Source organism: Pantherophis guttatus, chromosome 4, assembly GCF_059756535.1.
Source record: "Pantherophis guttatus breed Tessera chromosome 4, ASM5975653v1, whole genome shotgun sequence".
In the NCBI taxonomy this organism is placed as follows: domain Eukaryota; kingdom Metazoa; phylum Chordata; class Lepidosauria; order Squamata; family Colubridae; genus Pantherophis; species Pantherophis guttatus.
In genome coordinates this window covers 41,068,810-41,096,532 of record NC_142066.1, presented here as the reverse complement: position 1 = coordinate 41,096,532, position 27,723 = coordinate 41,068,810, and the positions used below count along the sequence as shown (strand labels likewise).

Here is a 27,723-nt window from a genome sequence, read left to right as displayed (position 1 = left end):
TATGTATTGTACTGTTCTATGCCTTTTACAGAATCAGCCCATCTGCCTATGCCATGCTGAGCCATATCAGCAAGTCTGCGCACACACAGCATGCCCTTTCCCTTCGGGGTTCATTCATTCCCCTTGGAAGATACCTCATTCTTTCCAAAATCCTCAAGGCTTTCATTTGCCAAGAGGCACAGCCTTCTCTGGTGATGTTCCCCCCCCCCCCGCCCATCTCTCTTTCCAAGCTGTTGCCTCCCCTCCTCTTGCACGCTCACTGGCACACAGGAGGCCGGTGCTGGCTGCGATATGTGCCCCTAATCACATTAGCAGCGTGTTGGCACAACAGCCGCCCCGGGAGGCTGGCCCATTGTCTGCGCCCTGACGTGCTGAGCCCTGCCAGCCGCCTCCTAATTACACCCTCCGCCAGGCAAGGGTGTGTGGATGAGGGAACCCCAGAGAGTCAAAAATATGCTGCCCTCATACCTGGCCTCTTCTTTCTTGCCAGCAGAAGGGCCCCAGTCTCTGAATGGATGCAGCTGCTGTGCATGACCCCCTCCCTTCAAAATGCAAATTAAAACACCTGCTGCCCCCCAAACTTGTTCCCTTCGTTCTATTGCATCCCATGCATATCCTCGATCTCTCTGTTCCACCTTGATTTCTTTTGCTTCTCTATCCTCGGGACCTTCCCTTCTCATTTTTCCCACCTCACTCTGGACTCATACTAGGGCCCCACCAGTGCCTGCCTCCCGGGCCTGGATCCCGACCTCCACCCCGATTTTCCATCTGCACCCTATCGCATGCCTCAGCTCCTCCTTCCCAGGTCCACCTGCATGCCATGACAGCCCCCTTCACCAACTCCATCCCCCTTTCCTCCTCCCCGACCCCCCCCACCAAGATCTCCTCTTTCCACCCACCGAACCCGTATCACTTCTCCCCTCCTGCACCTTTTTCCCTTTCTCTCCATGGCGGAGAAGCCCCTCCGTCACCCGCCTTCACCCATATGCAACCAAGCCCCCACTTTTCCTCCCTTTTCCCCTTCAGCTCCGATCACATCCAGCAGCAGCCTCCCTGCTCAGTCGGAAGGCGCAGCAGCAGCGGCAGCAGTCGCTCTTCTGTCTGCCCATATTGCCTGTTCCTTACCTGCAGAAGACAGACGCTGGAGAAGCCGACTCTGGGCGAAGGACAATCGGCTGGTTGTGCTCCGCGACTGTTGCCTCCCTTGCCGGCTGGCCGAGGAAGCTGGTGGTGGAAGCTGAAGTCAGATCACTAGAGGGCGCCCGCAGAAAGAAGGGATGGAGGAGGGGCGAAGGGGGCGGTGGAGATACGAGCGAGGGAGCTGCGGCAGCCCCTTCGCCGAACTAGATGCGGTGGGTCGGGGGGCGGCACCGCAAAGGCTGGCGGCGGGAGGGAGGGAGAGAGCCCCGGTAGCCAGGCAAAGCAGCAAGGTGGTAGCGGCGGCAGCAGAGTATGTGGTCCCTGCACAATCTGTGTGCAGAGGGATAAAGGATGCATGCACCGGCACACCCAGCGGCTCCCGTGCCGTTTCGTGGCTTTCAGGTTGGGGGGCGGGGAGAAGGGCACCTCTCGTTCGCCCAAGGCTATTCTGGGAGGCTCGCAAGCGGAAGGACGGGAGCCAGGAGGGTGCAGTATTGTCGCGATGTATTCAGATAGGCAACGCGGTGGCGAACTTTAGAACTTGTCTAGAAGGCGGCGTCCTTTTATGGGCAGGATTTAGCAAGATGACCGTATTTCATCCCAACCTTCCTTTTGCTGGACGTTGCTCTTTAAAGCATACGCCCACGGTCAGCAAATCAAAAAGAACATGGAGCATCTTCCGCCCCCTCGGCCTAGGGAAGAAGGGGTCCCTTTCCTTGCCCACTAGGCACCCCTTACCCCAATGGCAGCCTTTTAGCAGCACAGCAGCTTGCTTCTTTCTGCTATCAGGTGACGGGAGGAAAACTACATAAGCTTCAGTTTGTCAGACCCAGCTCAGCCTTCCTCAACTTGGCATCATCTAGAGAGGTAACTCCCATAATCCCCTGCCAGTGCTCCCCCTGACTGGGCAGTGGGAGCGGTGGTTTAATAATGGAGATGCCAAAATGGGAATGGTTAGCATTGTCTGAAAAGAACTGGCTGTGCCAATTGGTGGATCTCTATGATTTCTTAAAGAAGCTGTGCTGTCTGAACCCAAATTATAATTATACAGAATCGTAAGTTGGGAGTTTAAAACAGGAATCAAAATTCTAAACCTGTTTCCTTAAAACTTACTGCCATAAAAATAAATAGGACTAGGGAGAGTATGCCTAGGGTGGCAGCATGGTTACAGATGAAATACAGTATAGTATGTTCTACTTTTCAAGAGAAAATATATTGTTCTTTCTCATTATATGAGGCATAGCTTACTCTTCTGAAATTCATTTTGCCTTTTTTCCCCTCTGCCTGCTTAAAATAAAATAAAAAATGGGATGATCACATGTACTCATCTATTTCCCATGACTTACAAATGATAGTGGATGATTTAACAGCTAAGTCAAACTAAATAAATTATATTATGGCTTATCAATGACTAACAATTGAAACTAGGTAATAAAAACATCATTTAGCATTCTGACCAATTATAATGGGGTGCTTAACACTCAGTTTTATTTAGTTGCTGCTTTTTTAAAAAAAATGTTAAGTGCCATTTATTTTTATTAGAATTAAATCATTTGAAATGTATTTAGTTATGTGATCAGGATTCCGGTTCTGCAGTTATTCTGTCTATTGAAGCTACCTTTTGCACAAAAATTCTGATTTTCTAGGCTGCAAAAATTCAAGTGGCAGCAAAAACCACGCAACTGTATTTTTTTGCTGCCATCTCCTGGTTGTCTGGATTTTTTTTACACATCTTGGGTCAGAGGTAGAATTGCCATATCTGAACTTCAAAAATTTGGACCACTACTAGATAGTCAATTGAGTTTCTGTATCTCTTTGTTGCCATTTAGTGGTGGCTAAACTATTGCAACCCAGAGAAATCAGCACAGTATGTGTAAGATGTGAAGTTTGTGACATTTCACCATGTTTCCATTGTTGCTCCGTTATAGTCAAGAAGAAATACACCCCATGATAATATGTATAGGATTGATCTTATACACATTACTACATATAATGTTGTTTTGTTGGTTTAGGCTTTGACCCTAACTACTGTAATTTGTAAACTGTAGTTTATAACTTGCCATTGTGTCAGTCTAATCACTTCTTCTATAAACCAAAGCTAAGCTTACTAGGAAATCCAAATAAATATCAAGCCGGTAAATCCGTTGACCAAATTAAAATACTTTATCTTATTTTTTAAAATTTTGCATTTAAAAATCCTCATTGTATTGCATAAAGAATTAAATTGTGGATCACTGCAGAATATTGTGGTTTTGCTTAATGTAATATCTTGTTCATTCAGGTGTTTAAAACTTGAAATTTCAAGAAATTGAATTTATGCACTTGTCTGTCAATTAATGCTAGACAATTCCTGAAAGAAAGGACATTGGGATCCTCAAAGATCTGAATTAAATGCTCAGTATGGCATTTGGTGTTCTACTTTCCTCCCCACTGCTGTAAGATAAACACTCCCTGCTAATAAGATTGGCCAGAATTACTATAACAGTTCTGATTGGTGTTTGTGTGTGCGCGTACATGTGTGTGTGCGTGTCTGTTACACTGAAGAGAACCATCTGTGCTGGCACCACATGCTGCAGTTTGATGGTGCATTGGGAAATCACCTAGGTATCTTTGCTCTATGGAACAAGCTATTGCTAACACCACACTGTGGAAAGTATTCTCATTTCTCTGATGAAAATACTGGAGGAGAAAAAAAGCAACAACTAGAAATGCAGCATCTCTACACACAGACTCCAAGAACTCATAGCACTGACCATGGGAGAAATTTATTGTGCCTTTGGACATAGATTGCATAGATTAAGTGAGGTATCTTTTCTTTGTTCTATGCATCCTATAGGATATAGTGTGGTTGGGTTAATATACTAAACCAATGTTTCTCAACCTTGGCAATTTTAAGATGCCTGAATTCTTGCTGGAAAATTCTGGGAATTGAAGTCTACACAAATGGTTGAGAAACACTGTATAGACTAAGCTGGATATGGCATGTTTGGTTTCAGGTTACTACATAAGTTTGACCTCTGTTTTCTCAACCAGCCCGCATAGCAAAGAAAAATCCTCTAATGATGGATTTGGAGAAATGAAACAGAGAGGAAATGGTATCCCCTCATGAAGTCTATTACACTCCCACTTGCAGAAAGCTACATCTGAAGAAATATATTTATTTCCTAATAGGTAAGTCCTGATTAACAAAACTATCTCTTTCAGAAAGAGAGGAAAAGTTTAGGCTTGGAGGTCAGAATCATTTGAGGGCATTTGACTACTTAGGCCATATTTAAGAACTAGGAAAAGTATCTGGGAGCCTGTAACTGTTTCGTGGAAGGCCTGATTTCTGTGTAATCTTCCTGACTCCTGCAAAGCCTCTAAGTGAATAGATCTCTCTTCCTGTGAGAGGCATTGTTGGCTCATCTAATCCATGTGACATTTGTGGAGCCCTATGTGCATTTTTTTGGTGATGAAAAGATGATGTGCTTTTTCCCAGTCAAGAGCTGGAAGACTGTAAGTACACAAAGACTCTGTCTTTCCAAAAATATTCTTCTGGCAAATCAAAGTCTCTTTGTGAGACTTTCTGAATGGTAGAGATCACCGTAAAGTGTATAGCCTGCAAACTTTGGCTGTATGGGAAGGCTGTCTCCAATAGCAACTGAGTCTCTTGAACTATCTGAATCTGGTGCTGATTTTTAGAGTATATGGGCTGGTTAAATGTAAGTCCTGATGTGTTCCTTCAGTGGCAAATCTAATGCTATCATTATTGAAAGCTTTGAGAAGTAGATCTGTAGGTGATACGAAAGTGGAAGAAGCCACTGTGGTATTGGATGGGAAAAAATCAGGGCCAAGGAACCAAAACCTATAGAGGTGATTGACATGCCTTGGACACAAACTAGATTAATAAGTGATAGGCATGGAATTAAAGTTTGAGTGCTTACAGGAGTTTAACTTAAACCTTTCAATATGGGTTCCAGTTGGCTAGTTAGACTTTAAAAACAATATTTCTGGGTCCCCAGCTCAATCCTGCTAAGTAGGAGTATCACAAACTGGAGGGACCAGCCAGCTTGATCTGACCAGTTGGATTCAGAATCACACAAAATAACAATATACTTACCAATACTAATCTTCTAGAATCTAAATTATCTGACTTGCCAGTCTAGGAGAACTATGATGGACAGACCCAGCCAAAAACATCATAAAATCAGGGTCTACTCACTTAATGTCTGCAACGTTTAGTGATGGAAGTTTCAGTTCCAATTGTGGTCATAAATTGAGGACTACCTGTACCAGAAAAGCAATGATCGATAGGGATCCCTTATTTTCTCTATTTTAATCACCATTTCCAAGTAGAGTAGTGTCTATGCCATGTGTTATCCTTTTGTACATGTATGAGTCTGTGTGAATGCTACCTCATTTCTCTGCCTCTTTGCTATGGCAGGCAAAATCGTAACTTTCTGTCTTTTGGTAAGAGTCTCTATATTACTTTTATCTTCTGTAGCTGAACCCTGTGTAAAATGGAAGACTTTTGGAAAAGTCTTGCTTCATCTTTATCTTATTGAGCTGAATGCATTATTCTCTATACTCCTTGACTTTTTCTCCTTGAATTAGATAATTAAATTCACTATTGATTAAATGCTGCTTATTTGATTGCCTTGCAGCTAATCTCAATTTTTCTTTATGCTGCAATCCTAAACATTTTAACTGTTTATTATTTGATTATCCTATATACCATTGGACTACAATGTTGTTTAATAAATTGTATTATTTCCAAACTTCCAGAAAATATATACTTCTTTAATATTCATAATGTTAAGCCCCCCACCCCCCACCCAAAAAAAATCATGTGCTAAAAAAATCCCAATTCAGAAGAGCATGTTATTAATTCACATGCCTGAACCTGGTGCAGAATGCCTCACAATAATACATAAGTGCATACACAAGTCATGTGAATGTTCATATATCTATATTCAATCTATCTACCACCACCACCCCATCGGTTGGTCTGCCTGCCTGCCTGCCTGCCTGCCTGCCTGCCTGCGTGCCTGCCTATCTATCTATCTATCTATCTATCTATCTATCTATCTATCTATCTATCTATCGTATCTATCCACAACAAAGGATAAGCTCACACATCATAATAAGCTATATAAAACCTTGGATTACTAGTGGATGGAATCGCACAATAGGTTAAAAACCAGGCAAATCCCTTTATGGCTTTGCACCCAATCTTTGCAACCAGATTGTAATCAGCCTTCTTTATAGTTTTCAGGCATGCAGTTGTCACAGAGAAAATGAATATTAAATATATACTTGAAGACACCCAAAGCCACTTTTGAATAAAGCATCTTTTATTTTTATGAACTCCAGAAGCCAGGGCCTGTGCTTGTTTTACACATTTCTTACTTTGCACTCATTGGCATCATACCTTGTTGCCCTCTTTAATTCTTTCTTCTTCCCTGCTTTCTTATTCCATAAAACTGAGAATAGACAGGCATTCGGTCTATTGAACTGCAGCTCCAGCCTCTCTTGTCCTTACTTGTCCCAGTAACATCTGATCTATGCCCTGTGTTCATTGGGGTGAAAATTAGCCTTTTAAAGAAATCATCAAAAAAAGAAATCCTGTCCCTTATCCCACCACCACCACCACACTTTGGGGGTGGGGTCCTTTTGTAGAATCCCACATGGGTTGATGGTGTTTTAGAAAAAAAAATGATTTTAGTTGTCGGTCGGTCTCTTGAACAAGACCAATTAATAAAAACAATTGAAATTATTGAAACAATTCAAAGAGTAAAAAATAAATATATATGGCACCAAGTAAAGCTGTTACTGTGGGTGTTCATAAAGCCAGGAAAAGGGGCACTTAACACACACAGCGCCTCAGGCCCAGGCACACAACCAAGTCTTCACAGCCTTACTAATGGCCGACAGGCTTGGGGTCATCGGAGAGGGGCGGCATATAAATTGAATTAATTAAATTAAATATCTGAAGGGAGAATATTCCAGAGGGCAGGGGCTATGACAGAGAAGGCATGTCTTCTGCTTCCGCCAACTAATGTTCCTTGGCTGATAGAACCTACAGCAATCCTATCCTGCCTGACCCGAATGGGTTTTGGGGTCTTTTCAGTATACAAAACACATATTTTGGGGGAGAATCCAACTTTAAAGACGTAGGCATGCATTCCATCATTTGTCAGCATGCTGGGCCTCATCAGAAATATTTCTCCTGATGCCCATTTTGCTGTCCCTTTTTGTGTGATTTGCTGAGTACAGCAACTGCCCTTGAGCTTTCTGCTGATTTACAGCATAAGGTCTTACTTTTATTTCACCATTTCCCAAAGCCCTGTGCTTTATGACACCCAGAGGACAGCAATTAATAGAAAGCAGGGTGACTGGGAAAGGCGGCACTGTGATCAGTTACATTCCCATAGGCCAACCACTTTGTATATGTGTGTGTGTGTGTGTGTGTATGTGTGTGTGTGTGTGTGTGTGTGAGACAATAGCATATGCCTGCTTAGCATAAGCCATCATTTTTAATCTAAAATATCACACACCTCAAGAGGCTTGTTATAGCTATTTTATCAAAGCACTGGTTAATGAAAACACCTATTGGCTGATTTTGCACATTGCATTATGCAATGTGCAAAATGGCTTTATAATGTATTATTACCGATATTAAGCATGGCTTGATACCTTTTATCTTACATTTATCCAATATAATCAGCTATCATGATTTGTAAAGCATGATGTCTGGTTGAACATAATGTGTAAATTTAATAAACTTAGTAAATTTGCAGTATTCAATAAACCTGGTTAAAGCAAAACATGGTTAAATATGTTGGACAAACTCAGTAAGTCACTGCTTGAACGGCCCTTGTACGTTTCTTAGCTGAGTAAAGATGTGACTTCAACAATATATTGAAGTTCATTGCCTAGATCTGGGGTGTCAAACTCATGTCATCATGTCGTCATCACATGACATATCAGGACTTTCCCCCCCTTTGCTAAACCGGACATGGACTTGGCTAGGTGTGACGCATCCGGTACATGGGCCAGGAGTTTAACAGCCCTGGCCTAGATGAACTTCTCATATTGGGGGTGGGATTCTGCTAAACTACAACTCGCAAAACTTCTAACTTGCACAATCATAATACTAACAAGGACACAAATTTGGAAACTGTTGGCTTATAGGAATGCATGAAAATATTTATACTCCTAACCAATTACAAAATAGTAACAAAGAGCCTACGTAGGCTACAACCAATAATTCCTTAACTCCTGCTAGGCTTTCTCTGGCCAATGATAAACAAGCCATTCTCTTTTGGCCTCATTATACCATCTGTAGTATGGAAGAACTGATAATGGTCTGAGCTACTTTATAGCAAAGGCTCTCAAACTGGGTCATGCCCCTGGGGAGTTGTAAACATCTTTGTGTGTTTTGGAGCTTGTGCATTCAGAGCTGGAACATTGGCAAAACTTATTCCAGCTTTGCCTGGGAAATTCAGCATGTCCAGACAAAATGGGAAATAATGCCCAAAATAAATTCTGTCAGTGCCATTTCTTCCAGAGCCCAGGACAGGATGAACACTATGTCTTACCTGTGAGCCCTTGGCAGATATAGTAAAAACGCGCACAGCCTGGTCTTTTATTTGACCAGAAGCAGCCGTGGAGATGCTGCTAATGTCAGAGGAATATTATCCAGGGGTCAAACTGTTGCTGAGGGACCTCCAGCTTCCCTTTGCAGCAGCCACTGTGCTCCTGTCACCCTCTGGCTCAACGACATCACCTCACTTCTTAAGGCAGGCTTTTATTAGGGAAGATGAATTGCCCCAACCTGTCAGGAGAGCCACTGGTGAAGAGAGCTGATAGGCCAGTATCTGTTTTTTTTTCTTCCTGGTAATGCATCTTTGCCTATTGGAACAGACAATTGTAAGATCAGGCAACTTTTTTTTTTCCATTTATGCCCCATCAGTCTGTTGGGAACCCCTCTGTGTAGCTACAAGTCAAGATCTCTGGTTCTCAAGCTTTTCTCAACCTTGGCCACTCTAAGATGTGTGGACTTTAATACCCAGAATTCCCAGTCAGCATGCTGGTGTACACCCTGATCTAAAGGACCTTCTACAGCATAAAGAGCAGCAAATTTCTTGTGTGGGCCAGATGTTGTAATTGCTACCGACAAATAGCATCAGGAAACTCAGAGAGAGAGAGGAGATGGGGCCAACCAAGGAGATAAGGAAGTCAGATACTTTTTCCTGGGTCTCAAAGATTTTGGCATTATTGTTAAAACTCAATGATTTCAATGCCAAATTGTTTATTTACAATTTGGTTAAGCAAAATAAGATGAACTCACCTTTAATCTTACATGTCATGTTTAAAAAGGATTTAAAGAAATTGGTACAAAGCTGTCTTTACAAAACTGAAGAGCTGTCAGAAGTCACTGCCACCTTGCTCCCTGCTTTACCTGGATCAATTGATAACTGGTTCACCCAAGCAAAATGGTAAGCAAAGCCCATTAAGGGAAGGTTAAACCTACCCATGATAAAATGAGTAGTGAAGTAAGTTTTGATAGTGCAAATTGATAAGCAAACCTCAAAGGAGATTTGACTATTGTATATTTCTGCTTTACACACATACATGCACAACAAAACAGGAGCATTGTTAAAACTTGTCACAGGTTTGTCTGGCCAAGCTTTCAGAGAACTTCATCAGGCAAAGAGCCCCAGCAGGTATTGAAAGATGGCTAAGCCCCCGAGTATAGTTATCTGTCAAAACCATTTGCCAAACATAGCCTTTCCATTATTTATGACTCTATTATTTATTTAGTTTTATATATGAATGAGGCCCACCAAATGTACTTATCATTTAGGGGATAATGGTATTAGAAAAGTTTGAGAATTTCTGCAGAACTCAGTAAAATGCTTTGAGCCTTCCAAAATGCAATCAAATGCTAAGGGTTGTAACTTTTGAAGGACACGGAGCTCATTTCCCTGGGTACATAGCAAAGACAACCCATTTTAATACGCAACCTGGGTACAGATGATTCAGTCCATAAAGAGCATGTGGATGCTTCTTTCCAAATATTTAGTTGTACTTTTTTCAATAGAAGCACAAGAGGAGAGGTTTTTTTCTTGAGGCACTTCTCTGTCATTCCTGTTGCTGACATGCTGCTGTCTGACATGGCATCAGTATGTAATAGGCTAATCCAGATTGACAGTCAGGCCCGAAGGGTGAGGCTGCCATCAGAAAGGGCAATTATTCAGGGCATGGAGGAGAAATACAGGAGAGTCACAAGGAGGACAGTTGAACCAAACTGATTGTTTTCAGAAAGGGAAGCATAGGGTTCTTCCCATCCCTGCTTTAACTCTTGAGGAAAGGTTGGAATTGGGCAGAAAAATAAATTTACGTCCCATTCAGTGGGAAGTAATGCTGTTGAGGGCTGGCAATTTTTAATCCTGTTGAGAGCTATATAAATGGAATATGGGGGGCATATCTGAGCTATCCATCCCACTGTAGGAATTCTGACCTCTGACACCTTTTTTATTTATTTATTTATTTATTTATTTATTTATTTATTTATTTATTTATTTATTTATTTATTTATTTATACCCCATTTATTATTATAAATAATTCAACATGACAAACATACTTCTTTCTCCTTCTATTTTCCCCACAACAAGAATCTTGCGAGATGTGTTGGACTGAGAGTGACTGGCCCAAAGTCACCCAGTCAGCTTTCATGCCTAAGGCAGACTAGAACGCATCCTTTCCTGGTTTCTAGCTCAGTGCTTTAACCACTAGACCAAACTGGCTCTCTTTCTTATAATTTTCATCATCTGTCTGCCTTCCCCCATCCTCCAATCCACTTTTCTAGTTTTGTGTCCCAAGTTTGCCTGCCTTTCTCAGGAGGAAACTTAGGAATTGTGTTTTTCTTTTTACTCTTCTAATGACCCAAGGCACCATTAGGAACAGGAAGTGCTTTCTTTCTCAGCCATGTCTCTTTCTCTCTGTCTCTCTCTCTCTCCCCACATAATCTCTCATTTGCCCCTCTCCCACCCTTGGGAGACCAAGTCCTTGGAAGAATTCAGAATTAAGACAGAAGGGCAGGAATACAGCCCTTATTTCCACAGCAACCATAACCATGGCAACAAGCCAGCCAATCAGTCACTTCCCCTCCACTTTGGGTAGCTCTTTGGATGGAAACAGAAAAAAGAAGGGAAGCTGGCTATCAATATATAGGTCTCCCATTTGCAATGGAGAAGGAAGCTTTTCCTTAGATAGTCAGGCCAGACAGTAAACAACACTTAAGGCATAACTGGAATCAGAGGATTTGCTTTGCAGCCAAAGAAAGTTGGGTACTGACGAAGTTGACTATGGAGAGAAACTGACCTTTTGATTGTGGATTAGAAGTAGAAGATTCTAGATTCTATCTATCTATCTAGAAGGCAGTTTCACCTGCATATCCTTTTCTCAGTTCTCTGAGCATGAAAACATCCCAACCCTGCAGCACTTAGATAAGTTTGATTTCCCTTGCAAACAGGCTTCCTGCATTTCACAATGTGTTTTGTTTACATATACATTTTATAAACAATGGTGGCCTGACTAGGTGGCTCAGTGGCTAAGACACTGAGCTTGCCGATCAAAAAGGTTGGCAGTTCAGCGGTTCAAATTCCTAGTACAGGTTTCCTGCGGAAACAGGGCGTTGGACTAGATTACCTCCAAGGTCCTTTCCAACTCTGTTACTGACATAGGTTAAGAAGGGTGGAGCTTTGATATGACTGCTTCAACAATAAATCAAAGCCCCCAGTTCCCACTTTTCCATGGGGACAGAGAACACCCCAAAAATGTAATCGGCTCATCAGAATCCAAAGACCCAGTTTCTAGTTCTTCCTGATTCAGCACTTGGACTTCAGACTTTTATTATAATGATTTGCAAACCATCATTAAAGCCGGCTCTTATCAGGAACCAACCAGTCTACTTAGTTTCCATGGAAACATATAGATTCTTCCTTACCTGATACCAAGGAGGCAGTTGCCTGGCCTAGCTAAGGTTAGTAAGGTAATCTTTGGCCAGTACTTATCCTATAATACTATGGTCTCTGGAAATCATGTGATCTATCATCATAGTTACCTGATACTTCTCAGAAGTTTCAGAAGCATGTTCATCTGTCTGGTAGAGAAAAAGGACTATGAAAGGATGCATGTGTGAATGCAGGCATATATGTGTAGAAAGTCACCCCCCCACCCCCCAGAAGAATGAAATATTTTGGGAAATATTAAAAATGCAGAATATTATATTTTCCTAATGGAGAAAAATGTTTTTCTCTAAAGGCAGAAAGAAGACTCACTCTTTCTTAATGGCCCCCAGCAGATATTTTGTGCCCATTAAGAAAGATTGGGCCAGCCTATTAAGAAACCAACCCCTGTTTCCCTGCCTCAAGGAGAAACTAAGGAGGGCAGCTTTTAGAAATGCAGATTTGGTAATCCATTCAGAAAGTTTCGGTCAAGACAGAAACTCAGATAAAAGGTTGACAAAATTAGCTCAGACATACACCTAGGATTTCCATTTCCTCTTTTGCCTATAGAGCCCGCTATAACCCTTACATAACCCCTACATGACCCCATAGGAATCTGACAAGTCAATAGAATATTAAAGATATGTTCTTGCACAGGAACAGAAAGCTCAGATACAAAGCCCAAAGAAGGTATAAAAACCACCCACTCTCAACTCCATTTGGTCAGCTGCCCAGAACCACAAACCCATGTGGTTCTGCTTCATCAATAAACCATCTTTCCAATCAGCCTTCATGTTTCCAGTGTCTTCCTCCCAGCTTGGAACTAAACCAGATGGATATTTCTTCCCACACGTTTGGGTGTGTGACAACACCTTAGTTTTGGCATCCTTAACTGGGCATCATGGGGAGAGAGGTTAGAGGCAATGAATGAAGCAATATCGGGACATTAGTTCCTATTCTTTTGTCCACATGTGATGACATTGTCTGTACAAATGAGAAGCAGGAAGTGATGGTAGTGTTAAATCTATATTTTGACAAAAGTGTTAGCCAGGGGTGGGATTCAGCTGGTTCGGGCTGGTTCAGGTGAACCGGTAACTATGACGATCAGCTGGGCCCACCTGCCCACCTGCCCCCCCCTGCGCTATACCTACCTATATTTCCTTTGTTTGAAGCCCAGCTGATAGGCGCAGCAGAGCGGATTGCCACGCCTCAGCTGTTTCACTCACCAGGGCAGTAGGGGGTAAATTTTAGAGCTGTTTTCAAATGCACTGTGCGCGCAGAGCACGTATTTGACGCCCAAACGTGTGCTCAGTGAACCGGTTGTTACACCAGTTGAATCCCACCACTGGTGTTAGCCCCTGCAGATGCCTGAGGTATTCCCTCAAGTAACCAAGAATTGAATTGAACCTTGGTTTCTGAAAATGAGCTTTTCTTCAATCCCATTTAAAGAAAATCTCAGGTGATGAAAACTAGACTCTGCCAAATGCTATTCCACCAAGCATTGTTAGGAATGCAGATTTTACTATTAGATAATTTCTGAATTGGTAAAAAAAACCCCAGGACTTCAGAAACAAAGCATGCTTTAATTGTATAAAGCAGTTTTCTTCCCAACAGGGTATTCTTCAAAAAAAGGCAAGATGGTGATTGCAAAAATGCAATCAAAGCTCCACACCGTTTTTGTGCAGTTATCACAGAGCCCATTGCTCTGGGCAGCAACCATCTTGTCTCCTAGATGTGGAAGTAGAACTCAGAAAAAAAGGAGAACATGCCATGCGTGTTAACTGTTGGCAATGATTTCCATCTACTGCATCAAAGATATTGGTTGTGGAAGAGAAATGACTAAGTAGGTTTTGGTAAATGATTTTGGACTAGAAATGACTAAGATAGAAGTGTTTGCTCTCTCTGTAGGTGAGAGATGGGAAGAGGGCAATGGAACTTATAATTGCTCCAGTCCTAGGCCTAGAGAATTCTTTTATACCATAAAAGCTGCCCGAGTGACAGCTGGAATGAATTATGACTGTAGAGCAGTGTTTCTAAATTTAGCAAATTTAGCAAAGATGTGCGAACTTCAGCTCCCAGAAGCCCATACATCTTAAAGCTGCCAAGCTTATTTCCCTCATGCAACTGGGGAATCTTGGGAGTTGAAGTCCACATACTTTAAAGTTGCAAGGTGTAGAAGTAATATGTGTTTTGTATCGCTAACTCAATCTGGGATTACTGAATATTGAGGCAGAAGCAATCTACAAAGCAGCTAGATCAGGAGGTCTTTGTTGAGGAAATGTTATATTGCCACTTCCTTGTCTTGCATATGATATGAACCAGGCCATCTTGTTAATCTGTAATATGATTTATTTGTTCAGGGGTAGGATATTCTGTAAACCCTGCAGCTGGGTAATCATGAGCTAGTGTACTCAGAAATGGAATGCAAAGCTTATCCATTAGTTTTCTTAGATGTCCTAAGAAAGACTCTTAGAAGTCTTTGCTGCAAAAGATTGAGACAACTATCCCTATAATGTGGTCCCCCAAAACCAGTTTAAAATTGCTTATTTATTAAGGCTGGTCTTTGATCTAACCTGATAATAAAAGGCAAGAAACAGGATAATGGTTTATTCACACATCATTGTTATTCTGAGAATGCTTCTGGTTTCTCTTGCATTGCGGCAAAACTACCACTTATTATACCAGGCAAGCTGAGCTGTAGCCAGACAAGAAGAAGACCATTGATTTCAATCTCATGTGATCTACTGTATAGCTCTAGAAATCCACAGTAGCTCAGGCTGGATATATGAGTTGGCTCAGAAACAGAGGGGCGAGAGACAAAACTTGGCAGCAGGAAAAGCATTCAGTTTACAGGAAATAATGCTTCTCCAGCAGACAAAATATTGCTTTCTGGAGGATGAAAGAAACAGTTTTATGGAAGGAAGGATGGTGGTGGTATATCTCATCCATCCAGGAAAATAGTTTTTCAACTCAGGCTTCCCTGACTGAAATCGGCTCTTTTTGCTACTACATTCCCTATCAGTATTCTTGTATTCTAGTGTATAGTTAGATATGCTCAAGGCTGAATTCCTAAATACTTTCCCAACTTGAGGAAATAGCAAGAACTCTAGTTAGTTCCCACCCAAACATCAGAGAGATAAGATCTTCTCATTTTCCTGTCTCATAATACTTGCTAAAAAAGCCAACTATCATAAACATCCAAGACTGACTTAGTTAGATGTTTCCCACAGGGGATAAACTGGGATGAGATGTGAAGGAAGTCATTTGCTTTGATGGATTTTCAAAAGGATTTGTGGAGGAATGGAATCAGTCCATTAGATAAGCTTGCTTAATAGACCCTTCCACTTCTGCAATAGTGAAAGCAAACTAAACTCTCCAGTGTCAATCATTAAATGCCCATCCTAAATTTTTCAGGAAAAATAATATTAGACTGGTGTGTGAAGAACTTCAAGTAGGAAAAGCTTGAAAATAGCCCAGAGAGAAATAAGTATGTTCTGTGGTTATTAAATGCCGTTTGTTGTTGAGAGAAGGAATGGTATCCTAAAAGAAGACAACACTGGCTGAGAGAATAGACTTGCTCTGTGCAGCAACTCGCTTGCAAATATCAGATGCTAGAGATAAATAACAACAGGGAGAAGGCATGATTTTTAAACCCTACATATGAATTAATAAAAATACCTAATGAGCTATAACTGGTTGCTTTATACCATAAGGAAAAAGCTATTTTTGGCTAGCAGCTGCACTCTTTTGAATTAAACTAAAAAAATTTAACAACCATATCATTAAAATTAATTTTTTCCATATGCAGCATATGTCATGACTACTGATGCCATGATATTGTTGAAATAGGCAGGGGTGAACTTTTCACCCATTTATTGGGCTTTTCTTGCTAGGGGCAACTTTGGAGTTTTCAAGTTTGAAAATTCCGGGAAATCTGCTCTGCAAAGCTTAAAACATTTTGACGCTTGGATTGAGCATGTTGATCCCATCCCATTTTGGTGTGCAAGCAAGTGTGGAGGCTGTTATGGCCCAGGAGCTGTCTGTCCTGCCTGATTCCAGTCCATGTGTTTGGTATACCTTTAGCAGTGCTTCTACTTTAGACTATAAAAGTCCAGTACTGAATAGATCCGGAATCCTTTCACTCTGTTTCTACTCAGTGGCCCCCACACATTTGCCATTAAGCTGTGGTAGCCCCCTACTGGTGCCAGGTGTTCAAAAGAAGCTTTTGCTCAGATTAAATATATGATCTATTATTAGGTAGTCCTCAATTTACAACTATAAATGGAAACAGAATTTCCATTACACAAGATAGTTATTAAGTGAATTGTTCTTGATTTAATGACTTTTTTCTATGGTTGTTAAGCGAATCATTGCAATTGTTAAGTGAACCATACAGTTGTTAAGTTAATTCCATTGACTTTGTCTGTCAAAAATTGAGTGGGAAGATTGCACATGGAAATTACATGACCCTGAGAGGCTGCAATTGTTGTAAATATATGCAGGTTGTCATGTGCCCAAATTTCGATCATGTGGCCTTGAGGAAGAGGTTTGCAACAGTCTTAAATGTGAAGACCGGTCATATGCCATTTTTTCAGTGCCAATGTAACTTTGAATGGTTAGCAAACGAATGGTTTTAAGCTGAGGACAGTTTATATTGAATTTCCATTCTTATACACTGCTCAAAAAAATAAAGGGAACACTTAAACAACACAATGTAGCTCCAAGTCAGTCACACTTCTGTGAAATCAAACTGTCCACTTAGGTAGCAACACTGATTGACAATCAATTTCACATGCTGTTGTACAAATGGAATAGAAACAGGTGGAAAGCATAGGCAGTTAGCAAGACATCCCCAATAACGGAGTGGTTCTGCAGGTGGTGACCACAGACCATTTCTCAGTTCCTATGCTTTCTGGCTGATGGTTTGGTCACTTTTGAATGCTGGTGGTGCTGTCAGCCTGTAGTGTTTTTTTCCACTTTAATTTTGAGTGTAACTCCACATCCAGACCTCCATGGGTTGATAAATTTGATTTCCATTGATAATTTTTGTGTGATTTTGTTGTCAGCACATTCAACTATGTAATGAACAAAGTATTTACTAAGAATATTTCATTCATTCAGATCTAGGATGTCTTATTTTTGTGTTCCCTTTATTTTTTTGAGCAGTGTAGTTCAAAACAAAATGCTTGCTTAGTTAAAGGTGAAACCAGAAGTGAGGCTAGACAAGAGCCTGTTCTGTTTCCTTGAAGATCTAGTAACTGAATCACAGACAGGAAATGAAAATGAGCCTGCAGTCTGAGATATCCTTGACTGAAAGTTTATTCCAAGATCAATAGAGTTTATGTCAGAGCAAATATATTTAGGATGGGCTCTCTACTTATGGCTGCCTGGGTTTGATTGATAGACTACTGGTGTTTCATCCAGGTAATCATTCTGTTTCCCAGCCACCTCAGTGCAATTCAGAAGCCATTTGAAGGACTCATTTTCATTGGTTGATTGGCATTTTGATCCCTATATTTTGGTGTGGTATAAATCAGTGGTGGAATTCAAATTTTTTTACTACTGGTGCCGTGGGCATGGCTTGGTGGGCACGGTGTGGCTTGGTGGGCATGGCTTGGTGGGCATGGCAGGGGAAGGATACAGCAAAATCTCCATTCCCACCCCACTCTGGGGCCAGCCAGAGGTGATATTTGCCAATTCTCCGAACTACTCAAAATTTCTGCTACTGATTCTCCAGAACCTGTCAGAACCTGCTGAATTTCACCCCTGGTATAAATTATCAATCACTTTTATTTTAAATCAGGGATAGCCAGTCTGCACTGTATAGGCTTCCTCCAGTTCTGTAGGCTTCAAAGGCTGTTATTCTTAATTCAAGCCTGTACTGTAACTTGATTTTCAGATGCAAACTGGCAGGTTTTAGTAAGCATTTAAAGAAAACCAGTCTGTTAGGCCTGAATAGATATCTCCATTCAACTCAAATAGTTTATGCATTTATCACTAGTTGCAGGAAGAACAGAGAAAATATTTCCTTATAATATCTTCATACTGTGGTCCTCAGCAACTTTCACAGCAGTAACAACAGGGAATTGTCATTTCCAACTACCATAAAGTTTTTCATCTCAGTTTAATTAATGAGTTTTTCCAAGTGCCATTTTGAAATCTGTAATGTTTTAATGCCTTTTTGATGTGGTCATTTTTAGCAGGTCTTGGCACGTCTAATTTTTTGGGCCCAGATAAGTGAGAATGACTGGCAAACCCAGTCACAAATGTTACAGGAATCTCCAGATGAATCTCTATCTATTTAATAACTCAGCAATGAAAATGTGTTGCTAAGCCAGAGCTTTTTTAAAAAAAGCCAACTTAATTAAAATATCTGCAGTCTTAGTTCATAGTGGGGTAGGGGAGCAGTTATTGTCTTGGCTGTGGTGCTGCCTGCAATTTATTTGATCTTCATGAATGTTTTCAGAATGAATGGGATGGTGATTTATGCAACCATAAACAGTGACAGCAAATCAAGTAATATTTTTATGTGCTACCTTTCTATCCTTTCTTTCCTCCAGAAGCTCAAAATGTCCCTATAGCTTTTATTTCTTCCAAATTACTTTTGGAAGAAAATGAACTTGAATTTGGCTGTCCAATTCTGAACAAAATCTTAATCTCTACTCTAGTTGATTTAAAATCTATAGCAAGTAATTTGAAAATTATTAAGCTATGTTCACACATATGCAAATTATTTATAAACTATGTTAAGATACTCTTAGACAACACACTTTATTGTGTAGCAGTGTTTTCACCCTAATCAGGGCACATAAAATGCAGTGGTGGGTTTCAAAATTTTTTACTACCAGTTCTGTGGGTGTGGCTTTGTGGGCGTGGTATGGATTTGTGGGTGTGGCTTTGTGGGCGTGGCAGGGGAAGGATACTGTAAAATCTCCATTCCCACCCCACTCCAGGGGAAGGTTATTACAAAACCCCCATTTCCTCCCGATCATCTGGGATTTGGGAGGCAGAGAATAGATGGGGGCAGGGCCAGTTAGAATTTTTACTACCGGTTCTCTGCACTACTCAAAATTTCCGCTACCAGTTCTCCAGAACTGGTCAGAACCTGCTGCAACCCACCTCTGATAAGATGACTTACTCTCATGTTAAAAATTATGGGAAGACAGTCTGTGGTCTATTCAGTCTGTTGATTTGTGCTTACCTATTGGTAGATCACAAGGGTTATCTTCCTCCTTAAAAGGTCTTTTTCCAATCAGTTCTTTCTGAATTCATAGATACTTATATGTAATTTTCTTGATGGTCAGACAGATGTGCTTGACCACTCTTTTTGTAGAATGCATTTTCAACTTTCCTAGAACTGTAGGATTTCTTGAAGATCTCTCATTCAAATACTAACCAACTTTGACCTTGTTTTCAAGACAGGCTATGTGGTGCCATGTGTTGGGGCACTCTTCCTTCCCATTTGTCAAGTGTGCACAACAAATGTCACAGGTATCATGACATCATTATGTAAATGATGTAAATTATATAATGTGTGTCATTGGTACTTGACAGCATGGCATGTGTGATCCCATTGTAACTTACACCCTGGAGGACTATCATTTATAAAATAGGAGTTATGGCCACCAAGGTCCAGCAAAATGAAACTTCCCCTCCCAAGAAGGGGGTTCAAAATTCTGGAATCCTGGGATTTGAATGTCCGCAGTTGCCTTCCTGGGAAGTTGAATCTCTTGAAACTGGCATGAGGTAAGATCAGCTGGCAAAACAGCATTAGTTTTGGGTAAACTTTGGATTGGAATCAGAGGAAAGAGATCAGGAACAGAGATCAGTATTTATAGTATGTACTGAATGATTGATATGCTGTGATGGCCAAGCTCATAGATTTGAGAGACCTTAGAGATGAAATAGGTGAAAATGAGATATTAATGTATACAGTTTCCTGATTATTTTATTTCCCAGGAATTTATACCTCATTCCATAAGAATCTGTCTTTTACCAGATTAAAATGTGTGCCCATGAAATTTGAATTGCTTATTTTGAGGAAATGGGAAATGGGACTATTGAATAAGTCCATAATCTTATTTTTCACTGTTGACTTCTGGTGACTGTTGGGAGTCATCCCTGCAGTTTTCTTGGCAAGATTTTTGGAGGTGTCTTTGCCACTGCTTCCTTCCTAGAGCTGAAAGAGTGAATATCCTAAGCTCATCCAGTATTTGGCTTTATGCTTAAAGTGGACTAGAACTTAGTCTCACTATTTCTAGGCTGGTGCCTTGACAATTACTGTTATGCCAAACTGGCTCTCCTTAATCTAAAGGGTCCCAAATTCTTTGTTCTACATATATTTTTCTAGAAATCAGCATGTGTGTCCCCCTTACCCTATCTCAGTCTCTCTGGAAACATGAAGATATATAACATATTTGTAACACATGCAAGCAAAAGTTACAGAAAAAAATAGCAGTGCCACAATTTATGTCTGTTGAGAGTCAGGGGAAAGAAAGGAGAGAGAAAATGCAGTGGGAGGAAGAGAGAAAGTGAAATAGGGTCAGTGCCAAGAAAAAAAAACAGGAGCAAGAGAGCAAGTGTCTGCCTGCCCAGACACTCAGACTGGCTCAGAATGGATTTCTGGCTTATCAGGCAGGGACTGATTTTCTTCTCTACAATCTGCTGTCCAAAGTTACTTTAACTAGGGCTGTCAGGGATTGAATCTGACACCATCTGCGTGCAAATTATGTGCCCAGCACTGTGGTGTAATTGCTCTTCTCAAAGGAAGGTTCAGGTTAGAAATATATTTTTAAGAAAAAGGCAAGGGGATGAAAGTGACTGTGTTGGTTAGCTGCAACTATGAAGGACTTCTGAATACTTTCTTCATTTGTTTTAGGAATGAAAAGAAATAGTATGTCCAACATTATTCCTGCTGAAAAATATGTCCTTTTTTCTTCTTTCCAGTCAAATGGAAATATGTCTCGAATAAATAATATTTTGTGCATCTGTTTTCTTTCCATGCCCTAAATGGCTTTTCTGGACAATCAGTTCTTGTTGTTGTAATATTGGAAGTATTAGTTATTAATATTAAAAGTATTAGTTATGTGAATCAGGGCTGTCCCCTTGTAAGTCCCTACATTGTATGCACAGTGTGATGACTTTGGATCCAGATCTTGGAAAAAAAAATGGGAAAGTTACATTATTGGGAAGGGGAAATATTTTCATGGCAAGTATAATATATGGTGGCATGTATTCATTTCATATGACAGTTGATTCATGGGCCCTCCCTGCCAACTGATGTGGGACTGATCTGCAATTTAGATGTCTTTAGACATCTAAGCCTTTTATCTCCCTTTTATCTCCCTTTCTCATTGGTAGTCAAGGGAAATTAATTCCCATTTCAAGGAATATGAAGAACATGGAAAGATCCTACCTAGTCCAGTCACCTGTTTCAAGAGGATTAACCAAATTCCATGGGAAACTCACAAGATATTGAGGGCACTAGCATCCTCCTGCTATTGTTTAATAGAAATTTTTATTTATTCCTTTGACCATGAAAATGCAATTATTTCTATCAGGTCTTTAGCCAGCAGTCATCACCTCCTTCCTGAATTTGTCTTAATGACCCTTGAAGGTCATCTAAGTTGCACAACAGCTCACATCTGTTGGCAGGGAAGTTCATGAATAACTATTACTGTCATGAAATGAATATAGTTCATTAGAGGAAATGAGCCATTTTACTTCTGATAGAATCTGAAAGTGTTATTCCTCTGAGTCTTCCCACTTTGGGGGAGGTGTCCGAAGTTTGGATCAGGAGGGGGGCAGGCAACAATGCATCATGTTGCAAGAGGAAGGCAGTAGGCAGAAGTCAAGGTTAATTTTTACTGGTCTTCTTTTTTCTACTCAAGAATGCAGGAAGAAGAGAATGAAGGACCCAGGTGTCAATCCCGTTCCAGCAGCCAAGGAGAATGTGGTGAGATCATAAAGTACCTCTCCGACTCTTGAGGACCTGGAAGGAGCTGCAGCTGGCCATCCCCTCCTCACTTTCATCTCCATCTTTTATTGTGCTAGGCCATAAATCATAATGATCTATTTCCTCTTAAACCTAGAATGGGAGAAAGGCAATCAAAGAATTAGGAGGAAAGCCATGGCTTGGAAGCAGGGAACTAAGGCATAACCAAAAAGGCAGGAGGCAGATCAAGCTGATGCTTATGGGTGGTGTTGCTAAGTCATTAAGGCTATGTATAAAGAGCCTTCTAGAGCTCCCCCTTGAAAATGCCAAGTTACCTGATTCTCTAATGATGGCCAAATATGGTTCTAGATTCATGCCTTGGTATGCTGGACCGCAAATGAAGACAGGCGAATGGTGTTCTTGTTCTGTAATCACCTTTCTACAGGTCAGGGATATCCACAAGATGTACAAACAGTCCAGATGTGTTTGTAATGGTGCAATGGAAGCACTGCTACTTTTTAGGTGTCCTGCGGACAACTCTGCCATTGATCTTTATAGTTTTGATAACTGAAATCAACCAATGAAGGGTTGCACCAAATAAATAAACCAATGCACATGCTGTTAGTTTATTTAGATTCAGTTTAATCATACTTCAATTATGATAGACATCAACTCATTGGCTATGTTAACATCATACATTTAAACCAAGACTGATAGTGACCTAATAGACATATTCATGCAAGATGTGAAGTGTAATCATGATTGATTTTTTACTAGGTTTTATGGCTTACTTTTCTTGTGAATGTTTCATAAACTCTATCATTTTATTTAGTAATTTCATTTCATTTAGTAACTAAGAATATTGCAGCCATTTATTTGGAACTAAGTATGCTAAATATGCTTGGAAACTTGAGGGACTGATGTCAGGCTGACTTAATTTACCTCTTTTCTGCCACATTGTGCTTGGCCAGATTCAGTTGAGCAGCAGCTCCAATTGTACTTTAAATTTGTTTAAATTTTTAATTAGCTGCCAGATCACATGGTTAGTGCATATTATGTAACTTTTAAAATGGGTAAATTTAATAATCAAGCTAGTATACATATAGCTGTTTTGCATTCAAAATGGTTAAAACTTTAGCTTTTTGCACACACCTACTGTAGTGTTGGACATACCAAGTCGAACAGTAACACTTCCAGTAGCACTGGAAAGAATGTGCTGATGGTTAGATGACTAACACTTGGTGGTCACAACCATGCTGAATACATTGGCACATAGCAAAATCCACAGTGGATCAAGTTCTGATGCCCATAGAAAAAACACATGACCCACCTGGATTCACTTAGATTTCCTCCCTTTTTTCAAAGGCATGATTTTTTTTTTTAAATGAGGTTGCTTTTCCCCCCTTACATTTCCATTTAACTACACTTTTCATTTGCCTAATGTTCAGCAGTTTGTTAGAAAGGGTTCTGGGACTGTTAAAAAGTGGCAGGTTATTCAGCTTTGCATTAAAGGGAGAAAACAGATATGATTAGAAGGGCTCCCATGTAGAAAATGGACTTGACCCATCTTCTGCGATGGAAAAGATGAATTCTCTATTGCTCAAGGGGACTGGAGCAAATCCAAAGGGGTAGAAATTACAGGGAAAGTTATTTATTATGAAATAGGTCTTCGAAGTAAGATTCATAACAAATCAAATTGGTCACAGAAGCGATAGGCTATTTCTTATTGGAATTACTTGTACAGAGTCTCCCTGTCAGAATTGCTGTAGTTGTAGAGTATTAAGTATTGAAGATAAGATACAGAATTTAGAATTGAACTTGACACTTCTGAGTACCCTTCCAACTCTATATTATAACATAGCGCCCACGGAAAATATTTATCCCTGTATACCAGGAGCATAACATGACAGATTCCCACTAGGGAGATAAGGAATCCACTTTCTAAACTCTAGGTTGCCAGTCCCTGCAGGGCAGCTGGGTAGCTGTCACTTCCTATATCTTTATTTTTCAAATCAGTTTTTTTATTTAAAATCTACCTGACTCTGATTGATGCAGATGGAGCTGGGATAGGCTTACAACCTCTTGGGAAGAAAAGGGGTGAAATATTAAACAATGGGATTGAGTTCCTAATGCAAGGCTGTTTTTGTAGGTTTACTAAGGACTTCATTTCTATGCTGGGATTCAGATGAAAGGGTTAATCCCAAACTCTTCCCCAGAGCCAGTTTGGTCTAGTAGTTAAGATACCAGGCTAGAAACCAGGAGACTATCATTTCTAGTCCTGCCTTACACATGAAAGCTGTCTGGGTGACTTGGGCCAGTCACTCTCTCTCTGTCCAAATTCTCTCACAAGGTTGATGTTGTGGAGGAAAATATGAGGAAGAAGGAATATTAGATTTGTTTGCTGCCTTGAGTTATTTATAAAAAATAATAAAGGTGGGATATAAATAAATAAAATAATCAGCTGGCCTAGTCAACTCAGGGTTGTGAAAAACTAAACTCTAATCCTGCAAATGGCTGGATTTTTCTACCCCATCCTATAACCAGTTAAATATGGGCAAGTAGAGTATATGTGGGCTTTGTACATGTTGCCAAACCTGAATGTGATTTGACTTAGCATGTTAGATGAATCCTACCTTGTCGTTCAAGATCTGAGGTTTAATAACTTTAGTGCATTTTTTTATCAGGTCAGCTAAGCTAGAAGTCTCACAAAAGACAAAACTTTGATTCAAATTCAGACCCTTTACAGGAAGATTTGTGCAACTGTTTAGATAGTTCTATCCAGAAATACTGTAGCATGTTGTTTTATTTATTAGATTTGTATCCCACTTTTTGTTCAGGAACTTAGATAATATATTTAGTTATTTCTACTTCTACTTACCCCACAAAATATAACTCTGAAAGTGACCAACCATTTTTTTTGTGTGTAAAATGAAAGTGTGAACCAAAAGAACTCCTGAATGGTCTTTATTTTCTGTGTTTCCCAGGTGGTTCGCCAGTATGAAAAAAAGCATGCTGGACATGGAGAGCTTTTGATTGTGTTCAGGAGATTCTTCTCATGTTTTGATTTTTTTTTTTTTGTTGAAGAACAACTATAGATTACATTGTAAACATTAACTAACCATTTTGCTTTCAGTTCCAGAAACTGAGAGTGAAGGGGTATCTTCCCTTTTTCTTGAATTGGAGCAACCTTGCCCACCTCCTCGAAAAACTTCGTGAGTATGACTTTGAAATGATAAGGAGTCGACATTAGGGAGAAAAAGGAGATTATTTCAGAGGCAGAGGCTGAATTGCAGCACAGATCCCTTGCTCCTTCTGCTAGTAAGGGTATATTCTTTATCCTGCTGCAGTCCTTCAGAGCCCCTGAAGATTTATCGTTGGTCTGTAAATTATAATGTAATTTCCTGAGCAGCGGCATTATCAAGAGAGCAATGTCTCAGTATGACAGGATATTAGTAGCAATACTAAGATATTAGAATAGGATCTCATATTTCCTCCCAAGTCTTGAGAGGGAGGCTCTCTGAAAGTTGCCACTAAATTCTAATCTTTAATGGAACAGAAGAGAAAATTATTAAATACAGGTACTCTATGACTGTAATAAGGCCTGCCCATTACAGTCATAAGTAGTGGTAGTTGTTAAGTGAACCACTCTGAGGCACCCCGTGCCCCATTTCCCATCCCACTGGTTCCCACAGTCTTGGGCCTCCACCCCCACCTCCCGGTCACATCTCAGTGCCCTTATCTTTTCTGAAGATGGCCTTTGGGAAGGAGAAGTAGCTAATCTACCACATGGTTTTCCTATATGGAGGCCTCGTGGTTCTGTTCTGGAAGTGGGGGGCCATTTGGCAGTGACCACAGTTCTTGGATTGAGGTTTCCAATATGCCTCTTAATCAAAACAGAGGCCATAGGTGAGCATGAAAAAATAATATCCATACTTGTTCACTATAATATTGCTCATTCTCCTAGATTTAGGAAGTCTGGCGGGGCAGGCAAAGTCCTATCCAGATCACCATCTTGTATCTGCAATGGCCAACCGGAGGCTTCTGAAAAGAGCACAAGCGGACAATGAGAACAAAAGCTGCATTTCTATGCCAAACTGCCTCTGACATAGGAATGAGTCCTTCTGCTTTGTCAGGAAGTACTTTCTCAGCTTCTCCTGATGAGGCCGGATCAAAACAGATGACTCTGAGCCATAACCACTCTGTACTATTAATGGGGCCTGGGCTTCAGCTTTCTTTCCCTCCACTTAGGCGTCAGTATCTGAAGAAGATCATTGCTGAATATGAAGCCTTGGACATGGAAATGCCTTGCATCCGCAAGTTTCCTCGGCCGCCTGCTGCCCGACCCCTTTGCCTTTGCTTGGAGAACCCGGTTAGTCTAACTTCAGTGGGAGAAAGAGACTCAGGGCCCTTTTAAGTTGTCTGAGAAGCACTGAGCCCTGAGAGAGAAAATAAGTTGCTATTTAATTTTTTTCCCCATGTCCCAGAGAGAAGTTAGATATGGTGGCATTGTGGGAAATTCATCTTTTGTGGGTTGGCTGGGGCAGATTAATTAATTTTTTTTAAATAAGAGAAATCCCAGACATAGTTGTGCACAGCTGTCCATGAGGCCTGAGAGGAACACATAGGCCCATCTAGAAATGCTGTAATTTCAAAAATGATCAATTTATCCCCATTCACTTGTATACTTAATTCATGGCAACTATTCACATCCATAACATGTCTTTGTTAAAGTATAATTGTGATCACAGCAACTATAATGTCAGTCAATACTGTCTGAAGGTACATTAGAAACTCTGGCAGTTTAAGTGACAACCCATCTAGGCAAAACTATGTTATGGCTCAGCTATACCAACTAAAAGATTTTACAAAGGACAACATTTGTGGATATCTGAGTTGTACACCCAGAAAATTTAATTCTTCGGAGTGAAAGGATTTTATTAGCTGTCCAAAATTCACTCATGGAAAATTTAGGCTTAACTTCGGACACTTTTCAATAATAGTAATAATAATAAAATAATAAAATAACAACTACTAAATAAATAAATAAATAATTAATAGCAATAGCAGTAGCACTTTTATACCGCTCCATAGTGGTACAGCACTCTCTAAGCGGTTTATAAATGTCAGCATATTGCTCCTAACAATCAAAATAACAATTTTACCAACCTTGGAAGGATGGAAGGCTGAGTCAACCATGATCCAGTCAGGATTGAACTCCTGACTTGGGCAGTTAGCCTGCAATACTGCATTCTAACCACATACTGCATATGTGCCACCATGGCTCATATTCAGATATTCATTATGATGTTAGTTGGGAGCTTGGCTGGTTTAGAAAAGAAAAAGGAGATAGGGTGGGAGAGGAGGAAGTAGACTGATTTGTAGGAAGAAGCCTGAACAACCCAATGGAGAAATTAGTGAAATTTCCATATTCAAACATACAGGTAGTCCCCCACTTACATTTCCAGTTTCCATCATTTTTATTTACTTTATTGTTTCCATTTTTTTTATTTATTGTATTTATTCATCGCCCATCTCATAGCAAACAACTCTGGGTGGCTTCCAGCATTCAAATATTAAAAATCCAACAAATAAATATATTTAAAAGAATAAAAATAGATGTCCCAATCAAGATATTGGTAAAAGACAATGAGGAG

The 27,723-nt window shown here is 40.4% G+C and overlaps 2 protein-coding genes and 1 long non-coding RNA gene across 4 annotated transcripts in view; 1 reads left to right on the top strand and 2 right to left on the bottom strand.

The window, feature by feature from the left end:
- The window catches only part of SYT3 (synaptotagmin 3), a 49,523-nt gene extending 48,291 nt beyond the window's left edge, over positions 1-1,232 (bottom strand). The window contains exon 1 of the mRNA XM_060693636.2: positions 1,126-1,232. The gene's annotated coding sequence lies outside the window, so the exon portion shown is untranslated. The remainder of the gene's footprint in view (positions 1-1,125) is intronic.
- A 73-nt stretch (positions 1,233-1,305) lies between these two features.
- Positions 1,306-27,723, top strand: part of C4H19orf81 (chromosome 4 C19orf81 homolog) — a 30,099-nt gene continuing 3,681 nt past the window's right edge. The window contains exons 1-5 of one of the 2 annotated variants that reach the window (XM_087891968.1): positions 1,306-2,007; positions 4,174-4,311; positions 22,026-22,090; positions 25,203-25,281; positions 26,318-26,438. In XM_087891968.1, coding sequence (XP_087748094.1) covers positions 22,027-22,090; positions 25,203-25,281; positions 26,318-26,438 — 264 coding nt within the window. In that variant the 5' untranslated portion in view covers positions 1,306-2,007; positions 4,174-4,311; position 22,026. Of the gene's footprint in view, positions 2,008-4,173; positions 4,312-19,011; positions 19,882-22,025; positions 22,091-25,202; positions 25,282-26,317; positions 26,439-27,723 lie in introns of those variants that run through there. The other variant, XM_034423177.3, reaches the window with a different exon arrangement.
- Positions 6,479-19,424, bottom strand: LOC117669056 (uncharacterized). The gene is made up of 4 exons (XR_004592359.2): positions 19,337-19,424; positions 12,252-12,290; positions 8,721-9,033; positions 6,479-6,688 (listed from the first exon to the last, which is right to left on the bottom strand). It is a non-coding gene; the product is annotated as an uncharacterized LOC117669056 (long non-coding RNA).